We start from the raw sequence: 10,819 nt of genomic DNA, 5'->3' as shown, positions 1-10,819 counted from the left end.
ATTAATCTTGTGCTAGGAACAATCTTCCTCCACTTCCTCTTAGTCACACGTGAGACAACCTCGGATCTGTGTGATCTTGTTGCATGTTTCCATGGGATGTACCTATACTTTCTGATTGATTCAGCTAAAATGGTTTTGCATTATGCAGCTCCTTCTCTCTGATTCGCCTCTCTTTCCTCACCCATCACTGACAGGCCACCTTCTTGTTTGTGTTGGGATTTTTTTTTTAGCACCTGATACATATATCTGAAAGTGGCATATTTTCTTCTCCTTCTCTTTCAGCTCACGTGTTACTTAAAAATCTTTAAGTTGTCAATCTGACTTCCATTGTAGAGTTAATGAGCAAAATTGATTTTGGAGACTGTTCTTGCTTCAACTCCACCTGATAGGTCTCTTCAGAAAACTATTATTTTTAAAGCCTCACTTTAACCCCTTAGTTACTACAGCATAAGGTAAACACCAGATGTATGATCTGGCAGGTAAAGGCTTAGGACTCCTTTACCCAGTCCTCAGATTTTGGTAACTCTAAGACTTTTTCTTTGGCCAACATAGCACATGCAGACACACCAAGGTAGTTCAAATAGGATACTTGAAAAAATAATAATGTCTGTTATGTCATCTGGTCTTAATCTCCTGTTCATTCTACAACTGTTCAAAACAAATGAAAACTTTCAAATTTTATGTATTATGGAGCTTTTCTGTAGCACTTTACATTTTTATGCTGCTTATTGTTTTTATTCCACTGAAATAAAAATTTCATCAAAATCCTCAACTAATTTTTTAAAACTTTAAAAATTGTTTATTTGACTATAGAAATATAAAATTTCCTATTTCAGGAAAATAAGAAACTTTTGTTATTTTTAGCTATGAATAAACTTTCTGGTATTTTGAGACCCCATTTTTACAAACCAGAATCAATAAACAAGCAAACCTCACACATTTAGACTTAACTTGAGCAGAAACCTAGGCTGAATTACTGAAAAGCCTATATTGTTTTATTACTTGCAAATAAATATATGAAAGGCGAATGCACGTACTAAACCTGTCTTTTGACAGAATAATGTGTACATGAATGTGTACTACGAAAGCCTTTGCGGGAGGCTGTACAGTGCTCAGAAGTGTTTGGAATGCCTAACAGTTGTCTTCACAACTAGTATGGGCTGCTCAATAAAACCAGTGACTTTATTCATACCTCATTTTGACCAAAGGTTGTATTATTTATGTCATCTGGCCTTAATCTCCTGTCCATTCTACATCCTTGAACATTCTCTCGTGTCTGTCCATCTCTCTTCATACTCACTGCCACTACCCTAATTAGCCATTATCTCCTCTGAATTAGTGCAATAACCTCTAACAGGTCTCCAGTCTTGCCTCATTCCTGATGCTAGCCAGTCTTCACCGATGCACGGATATGATCTCATCTCTCCATTGCTCTTCTAGGCCCAAACTTAATGTGTAGGAATGTGTAGGACACAGGCTCTGTGTGACTAGAGTCTCACCTGATTCTCTGGTATAATCTAACCTCAGCAAATGCTACTGGGGCCTTCCCACAGCTCTGAGCTTGAGACATTGGGGCCAATCCTCTGTCATGAGAAATCAACAGATGTTAAAGTTACGCATCCACTGCCTCACACCACGTATAAAAACTAACTCAAAATGATCTAAGACCTTAATGTAAGAGCAAAAACTAGAAAACTCTTAGAAGAAAACTGTATATCTTGGTGATAGGTTAGGCATCACATGGGTTAGGCAGTGGTTTCTTAGATACAACATCAAAAGCACAAGCAACCAAAGAAAAAGGAGATAAATTTCAGGAGAATAAAACTTTCAAAGGTCACCACTTAGCGAGAGGACAACACAGATGGGAGCGAGTATTTGCAGATCATGTATCTGATAGGGACGTATCCAGAAAGTTTAAAGAAATCTTATAATTCACTCACTAATCTAATTTAAAAATAGCAAAGGATTTGAGTAGACATTTGTGCAAAGAAGATGCATAAATGAACAAAAACACACAGAGATGCTCAACATCATTAGTCATTAGGGAAATGCACTTCACACCCACTGTGATGGCTAGAATAAAAAGTGTTGGGGAGGACATGGAGAAATTAGAGCTCACATTCATTGCTGGTAGGAATGTAAAGTGGTACAGCACTTTGAAAAGGTGTTTGACAAGTCTTCAAAAAATTAAACAGTTACCATGTGACCCAGCAGTTTCCCAGGTTTATATCTAAGATAAATGAAAACATGTTCATACAAACTTGTTCATGAGTATTCATAGCATCGTTGTTACTAGCCCAAAACTGGAAACTCAAATGCCCATCAGCTGATAAAATGGATGTTATATCTACATAATGGATTATTAATAAAAATGAAGTTATGATGCATGCTATGGCATGGATGAATCTTGAAAACATTATGCTAAGTGAGGGAAGCCAGACTCAAAAGACCACATATTTTTATGAAATGTCCAGAATAGGCAAATCCATAGAGCAAAAGTAAATTGGTGATTGTCAGGAGCTGAAGGGAGCAGGGAATGGTGAGAGACTGCTAATCGGTATGAAGTTTCTTTTGGGGGAGATGAAAATGTTCTAAAATTAGAGGGGATAGTTGCACAACTTTAGAATATACTAAAAAACTTAAAGGGGGGAATTCATGGTATGTGAATGATATTTCAATAAAGCTGTTATAAAAAAAGTTATTCCATCTTTAACTGTGGCTTTCTCCCTACTGTAATCACATAATCAAACTACTAAAAATAAGTGTTTTTTAAAAAATTGGTAGGACCTTAAGTTGTGCAACGAAACAGATATTTCTTGAAAACCAACATCTGGCACAATTCAAGGCTTCCAGCCATTCCTTTATAGACTTGTTCCAAATGGAAGAAAGAAAAAGAGGTCTTTTGAATCCAAAATCTATGGAAAAGAACTTAAACAGGCCTTGCCCTTTCCCCATTAAATCTTTGGCAGGAGTGGGGCTTTTAAACAAATTGCCTGGATAATTCTGAGGAGTAGCCAGGTTTGGGAACCCCTGAATGAGTCTGCTTATTGAATTAGTCCCACTCCCAAGTTCCTATTAAACCCACTGTAATTGCGCCTTGGTTGCCAGATCCAGCAACCTGTTTTCGGCCCTCACCTCTTGACTGCACTGACTGCTGACCACCCTTCTGTCTGAAACTCTCCTTTGGTTTTCATAGTCAACATCTTCACTAGTTCTTCTATGCTTTTGTTCTGATAGCCCATCTGTCCTTTAAAAGTATGGTTTCTCCAGGATTCTGCACTTGGACATGGACCCCTTCTATGTCCCTGAAAGATCCCTCCCTTTCCTGTGGTTAAACTTCCATCATACACTGATGGCTTCAAATCTATTTCTCCAGTCCAGACCTTTCTTCCAAGCTCCAGGCTCATACTACAGCTGCATACTGGGGTACCTGGAGGTTCCATGGCACCTTAAACTCCACAAGTCAAGGTTTATTTCAGCTCCCCACCAAACTTGTCCACCTCTAATGGATATCAATGGTTGTACCATCACCAGACCTACCTCCAAACTAGAATCCTGGATACCACTGTTGACTTCTCTTACTTTCTACTCTATTCAGTCACCAAATGTGTTGTACTTCAGTAATAACTTGACTGTATCTCAGTCAAGTTCTGTCTTCCCTCCTCTTCCCCTTCCCTCTTCCCTTCTCTTAGGGCAGGACCTCATCCTCTTTTGTTTTTACAACTTCCCTGATTCAACTGGTCCCAGTTAGAAATTTCTTAAAAAACAAAGCGAATCATGTCATCTCATTTTGCTAAGTGATCAAAGAGCTCCTTTTGACGCTTACATATTAAAACCCAAATTCAGTTTCACTTCTAGCTTTTGCTTCTCCAGACCTCCATCCTCATCTCGGAAGTATCTACCACATTAAACTTCTCTTCATTCCCAGGATGCAGCAGGCAAGCAGTCAGTAGTTTTAAAACACGTTTTTGTTGTTGTTCAGAAGGTTAAACATAACCATATGTATCTTTACCCTTCCCATGTTCATAGTTCCATATCTTAGGATACACATCAAGCCTAATTTACAATGTTTGACATTTACATTTTAGGATTAAAGGCCAAAGTTAATCTAATGCTAATGATAGGAAGAAGAGCTTACATAATCATGGATTCTTTTTTTGGTTTATGCTTTCCTTCAAAATCAAAATGTATTTTATGCTTTGATGTTTTTTCGTTGAAAAAAAAAACTGATGTGTGTACAAGGGAATAGCAAGCATCCTTGGTCATAGGTAAAACACAGTCTCTTAGATCAAGAAAATAAAGCAACCTTGTAAAAATAGATCATTTGTATGTTTACTCAGCATTTCCTGAGTACACTCATATACTCATCTCCATGTCCAGAAGTTTTCCCTGAAAATCTACTCAGAATCCAAGCTGACTCCCTGCTGCATGTGACAGGCTGGTTTTATGTAGCCAGAGAGATGGATTAATGATCTCAGCAAAAAGCTGGCATGTTCAAGAGATTTAATTTTTTTTTTTTTTTTTTATATAACGGTTTTAGCCAAAGCTGTTCCAGAACTCAGCGGAAACCGAGTTTCACAGGAGGACAAACTTGTTGACTAATAACCAATCACTAAGCAGCAGGGAGGGCAAAGCTCTGGTGTTTGTGTCATGTCCTAGGGAGCAGGGCGGGTGGAATGGTATAAGCATCAGTATCAAATATTAAATCGGGAAAATCAGTCTGGCCAGGCATGCCCTCACAGCCCTTCCAAGAAGCACTGTCACGAGGCAGCAGACTGAATCAATGGTTAAGCCCAGGGAGATTTTTCCCACTGCTGGTTACTGGAAAGCAGCTTCTGGCAGCATAGACATTCACAAAATGCCTTATTTTACAAGACTCATTTTGTTCTTGTTTTGCCTGACGGTTCTTGTGGAGAGCAGAAAGCCCAAGAGGAGGAGATGGACAGGGCAGCTGGAAATGCCTAAGCCAAGGTAAAGTCATGGCTGAGAGGGGAGGGATGGCACTGGCAGCAGCCTCTCACTGGGCACAGATATTCTATTGTGTCACAAGCGGTGAGAGCAAAGATAGACGGGGTTGAGCTTTTTGGTATGAAGTCTGTGCTCAGCCAAAGCATTTTGATTTAAGGCAGGTGATTGAAAACTTAGTAGGTAAAACATTATTGCATTTCTCAGATTGTGCTGCTTTGTATCTAAGGATTACATCCTGTAGGTACCATAATGGCCTGCTAAGTAATTACATTCAAGTATTTTGGGGGGAAATATGGGAATTTAGCCTCAACTATTAAAAATGTAACTGGAAGTTGTCTTTAAATTATTTGATTGGGCATAACTTTCTAATGATACAGAGTTTCATTTTGCTGTTTTGAATCTTGGAAAAGGTGTTAGAGATTTGCTGGGTTATCAGAAATGTACATGTGGATAACAGTGAATGCCATTTTATGATGTAATGGAAACATTTCCAAGAAATACTGGTTAGGCCCAGAGTTCGCATTCAAAACCATTACATTACGAATCGAAGTTCTTTAATAAGTTTGTTTTGACCTGATGTACAAAAGCTGAAACTCCAGCCCTGATGTAGACACAAGGACTGTTTGGCATGAAGAAAAGAAAAGAGCAAGCAGCTAAAATATAAACACCAAGTGTGAAATATTACACATTTTCCAATCTACTAAGATTGTGTGAACTACTGATTATGAATATAAACTAATGTACATTATCTAGGTCAGTGGTCTCTAGTTTTAATCACACACCACTATCAGTGACAATTTTTGCAACTACCTCCAATATATGTGTATATTTAATTACAAATTACATACGCATACTATTATAAATATGTATATTAAATTGAAGCTTGACTGTTTCCTTATTTTTAGATAAAAAATAACTGTAAGTGAGAGTTACAATCTCTATTTTCTGCTTACCTGTGGACTATCTTGAGCACCCCAGGTGTATGCCTAGGCTTTGGAGACTACTGCTCTGGGAGATGTAAATATTCTGTAGAGCCTAATCCTACTCGGTCAGAGAGCAAATGGATAAAAATCCAGGATGATGGGAAAAAGGTGCAGCTCTGGAAGACTCATCCTGCTTATCTTGCCAGAATCACAGGCTGCTGAACTGGAAGTGACCTCAGAGGTCATCTGGTCCAGCAATTCCCCTGTGTGAATAAACGTTGTGTCAAAAGGGGGTTTCCCAGCCAAAGAAGTGTGGGCAACTCTGATTTAGACCATTTTAAACAGATGTCTTTATAGCAGCACTTTAGAATTGTTATTATGCAAATGGTATTGTGAATCTTGAAGGGAATAAATTAAGCAGTGTTTCTAAAAATAAAAAAATAAACGCAAGACCCAACCACACTTTATGGGACTATCTTGTGGGATTCATACAACATGCACAGGGAAACACCGTCTCATGTTACAGATGCCAAAACATCGGCATGAGTCAGTAACACAGCTTGCTAGTGGCTCAACAGGGTCAGAGCACAGGTTTCTGATTTAGTCAGCCTGGAGACAAAGCAATGTCTGTAACTGTCTATTCCCTAGAAAGTTGCTGGGGTACTGCCCAAGTCCCTCGGGGATCCTTGAGGATCCCAGTTGGCACCCTGAGCCGTCACAACTCTGTCACTCCTCACTCAGAAGACCGCGCTTCATTCCCAGACAACTGCGTGATGGAATCCAACCCTTAGGGGTGAGGAGAATTTCTTGAATTTCATTCCACGAGGTGTTAAAGTGGGTGAAAAAGAAGAGTATACCTATTCAAAGAATATAAAATAATTATTGAACGGAGGCACTGGGATTTCCGACCTCACTTTTGCTGGGGTGCTGGCACTCCAGGACTTCTGCTCCCTAATCCTTCCCTCTAAATGGATGTGGGGACTCTGCAGACTGGGAGGGATTTGCTGCCTGAGAGACAGAGGGGCAGCGAGCTGCTGCCCTCAAAATTTAATGTCCGTGATCTGCTAAGCCTTGAGGCTGAGCTCTTCCTCGTCTCCAGGGTGCTTTACTGGGGCGTCTGAACTTGGCCCCTCATGTGGTCACTGTGTTGGGAACCTGGGGCCTGTCGAAGAAGAGATGGGTGAGAGTGGAAGCTCCTTGGGAGCTCCCGGACTGTGACCATATATGCTTCAAGGGAAGTGGACTTTGGTCCCGTATGTCAGCTAAAGGGGAGGAAGAAGTCACACTGGACTCTCCTTGGATACGTTACTACTATGGGCTTGTCTAAAAGCACATCCGATCATGGCTTTTTCTTCTAGTTGCTCAACAGCCTTCAGTGTTTTCCCTTTGCCTTTGGATAAAGACAAACATTTTAACTCGATCTTTAAGGCTCTGTTGGTCTGGTCCCTGCTTACCTCTGCAGCCTCATTTTGTTCATTTCAGCCACACCATTCGCCCAGCTGTCTGTGAATTTTTGTTCTCCTGGGGGTCGAAGCTCTGCACCCTTTCTTCCCTTCCCCCATTTCAGTCTAATGCCCACTTCTCCTTGAGTGAATTCACCTCAAACTCAGTATGAATGTGTTCAGTTTAAATACTTATAGGATACTCAAGTGGGGATAATCAGACAGTCGAATATACCGGTCTGGAGCAGGGGGCATATAGATTTAGCAATCGTCAGCATGTTAATCACAATCGAAGCTACCAACATAGATCAGCCTGCCAAAGAGAGTGCAAGGAGAGAGGAGAGAAGGTGGCGGGGGCAGGGCCCTGCGGACCTGGCATTTACAGAGTGGAACAGGCTACAGTGGAGATGGAGAAGGAACTGTCAGAGAGGCGGGAGGGAACGAGTGCCCTGTCCTGAAAGACAAGGTTCAAGCAGAAGCTGGTCCTCCCTGTTTGGAGAAGCCGGCCCTCAGGGCCGTGGCTCAGGTCCCTGCAGCCTGAGGGAGGTGAAAACACTGCTTCTGCTACTGCCTTCCTAGCTGCCCCCAACCTATTTTCGCCTTCTCCCTGGATGTCTCACAGGCATCTGGAAATCAAAACGGCTCACACCAATTAGATGCAACCCCTTCCCCCAAAATATGTCACTGCCTCAGTTTTTACCATCTCAGGAAATGTCCCCACCATTCACCCAGCTGTCAAATCCTAGACCTGGGTCCTCTCTTCCCCTCTTATCCCATACCTAATCTATCAGCAGGAAGAGGAAGAGGCGGGTGAGAGTGGAAGCTCTGCCTCCCTCAGATCTGGCCACATTTCTCTATCCCACTCCCTCTACCGTGACCCCAAACCACTGCCCTAATCCAGGCACCATGTTCTCCCTCAGCAAGTTTCCCAATGATCTCCCGTTTCTACACTGCCCTCCTCGTTTCCTCTACACATTAGTCAAGTGATCTCATCAGTTCCTAAACCAGACCTTTTGACTCCCTTGCTCAGAATTTCCATCCATCTTCCCACTCAGGCTCATACCCACGAGGGTCTCATAAGCTGGTCCCTGACCTCGTCTCCCACCTCCTTTCTTATTTCATTCCTTCTCTTTGCTGTTCTCTAGCCTACTGGTTTCTTACTGTTCCTCACAAGCCAAACTCACGTCAGAACATTTATACATGCTAAATTCCCTCTCTCAGAATGCACTTTCTTCAGCTTTTTTTTTTTTGCTGTGCGCTCTCTCTCAACTCCAGGTCTCAGAAGGCTTCCCTGACCACCCTCCATCCCAACCCATCTCTCTCTTATTCCTCACTCTGCTTTATTATATTTTATGGTGTTCAGCACTTCCTGGAGTTATATTATTTAACTGCCTACTTGTTTACTGTCTATCTCCCCCACGAAGTTATCAGCCCTGTGAAGGCAATGAATGTTTGTTGTCCCCATGAGTTGAACAGTGTCTGGACGGAGTATGTGCCTCATAGAAATGTGTTTAGCAAATGAATTGGAATCAAGGAATTGTGTAACTAGAGTATGGGACGACTGACCGTATTTATATTGACGTCCCTGAGGATGATGGGAGGAAATGACTGGAGAGAAACAGTCGGTGGCAGAGGCCTCACTGGAAGTGGGGGAATGATGGGGAGGTCTGGAGCCAGGCCAAGTGGCTCTAAGAGTAGGGCTACGAGGTCGGAAGCCCCTGCTTATAGGGAAATCTCCTTCTTGGGTGGGAGGAGGGTGAGGGCACAGGCCAACTTTTAGACCAGCACTGAATAATAAAACTTTTTGCAGTTGTGGAAATGTTTATATATCCGCACTGTTGAGCATAGTAGCCATCAGAAATATGTGGCTAATGAGCATGTAAGTATGGCTAGTGTAACTTAAGAACTAAATATTAATTTTATTTCATTTTAATTAACTTAAATAGCCACATGTGGCTAATGGCTACTTTATTGATCAGCATAGATTTAGACCTCCCATCAAATTACACCATCTTGGCCGAGCTGGTAGAGAATGAAAGTTAAGAAGGATTTCATAGGAAGACGTCTCAGAGAACAGGACCTCGAGAGAGGAAAACCTGTTACTTCTCTCTGACAGAGTTTAAACAGGAAATATGCTTGGTGCTCTTTAAAAAATAAATAAATAAAATGTAACAAGAACACTGGGAATAAAATAGAGGCATATAAATGATTAACAAACACTCAAGAAAAAATCTTTGTTTACCTCTGAAAACCTAAATAGCATACACCTACACATCACAAAAATTATAGTAACACTGACTTCTTATAAGTTTATTTACTTTTTTCTGTCAAGAATTGGATCTCGCATCCTGTCAGAGCCAAATGTCCAAATGACCTGGCCGGCCTTCCTTCCTTCCTTCCTTCCTTCCTTCCTTCCTTCCTTCCTTCCTTCCTTCCTTCCTTCCTTCCTTCTTCTTTCCTTCTTTCGCTCTCTTGCTTTCGTTCTCTTGTTTTCCTTTCTTTCTTTCTCTCCCTTTTCTTTTTCTTCCTCCCTCCCTCCTCCTTCTCTCTCTCCCTATCTTTCACCCTCTCCTCTTTTTTTTTTTTTTGTTAAGTGATAATCCTGTCAGTAGAATATTGGTTTAGAATTTTTGGATTTTACAGCTTTAGAATTACATGTGGTTGTGGTGAGGGGGAAAAAAATGATCTGGAAATAATGAGTGTGAGTGGAGAGGAGAGAGAATCGCTCCTTTGTCATCTGGGTTAGAGAAAAGAGAATGAACTAGGGTCCTCGAGCTCCAGCTTCCATGTGGGTGGCTGGAGTAACTTTGTCCCCAACTTGGCCTTGATCCCTGCTGGCTGTGAATTGTTTGTTCTCCTGGGGGTTGAAGCTCTCTACACCAGGGTGAATTCTGCAGACAGCCCCAATTGGACTGATAGAAGGAGCATCAGGTCTGACTAGCACTTTAAAACTTTATGTTTGTCTTATAGTTGTATTTGTCACAAAACCAATGTTATAATAACATAAAAGTAATGTTCAAAAAGAAAAAAAACTGCACATTTTAATCCTCTGCCGTTCAACCCAGCAACTGTCATCGGATCATAACTTTTGACAGTTCAGAGCTTGTCAAGGTAGAATGGTGTCCTGCCTGGGAGGTATTTGCATTAGGAAGGCTCTGGAAGGTTCTGGTTCTCTGGTCTGCCTGTGAGGGCCTGAGGGGAGAGGGGATGGGGGAAGTGTGTCCCTCAGTCTGATGTCTGATGGAGAAAAGGTGCCTAACCTGTCTTCTTACAAGAAGTAATCTCCCCAGATAATCTCACTCAATGCCTTGGGGGCCAATAGAAAAATATCTTGCTTGTCTTTGCAGTCACCTATATAAGAAGAACCTTGATGTGACCAAAATCCGGAAAGGAAAGCCTCAGCCTCTTCTCAGAGTGGAGGATCACGATTTCACCATGAGGCCTGCCTTTGGAGGTAGGACTGCTTCTTCCCCTTGGTTTGGTGGG

At 41.6% G+C, this 10,819-nt stretch overlaps 1 protein-coding gene across 1 annotated transcript in view; it reads left to right on the top strand.

Annotated features, from left to right (window-relative positions):
- Positions 1-762: 762 nt before the first annotated feature.
- Positions 763-10,819, top strand: part of GABRR2 (gamma-aminobutyric acid type A receptor subunit rho2) — a 33,877-nt gene continuing 23,820 nt past the window's right edge. Inside the window, exons 1-2 of the mRNA XM_016140617.2 lie at positions 763-4,971; positions 10,681-10,787. Coding sequence (XP_015996103.1) covers positions 4,784-4,971; positions 10,681-10,787 — 295 coding nt within the window. The 5' untranslated portion in view covers positions 763-4,783. The remainder of the gene's footprint in view (positions 4,972-10,680; positions 10,788-10,819) is intronic.

Source organism: Rousettus aegyptiacus, unplaced genomic scaffold (assembly GCF_014176215.1).
Source record: "Rousettus aegyptiacus isolate mRouAeg1 unplaced genomic scaffold, mRouAeg1.p scaffold_m13_p_1, whole genome shotgun sequence".
NCBI lineage: Eukaryota > Metazoa > Chordata > Mammalia > Chiroptera > Pteropodidae > Rousettus > Rousettus aegyptiacus.
The sequence above is the reverse complement of the archived record's forward strand: the minus strand, read 5'-3'. Positions and strand labels throughout refer to the sequence as shown.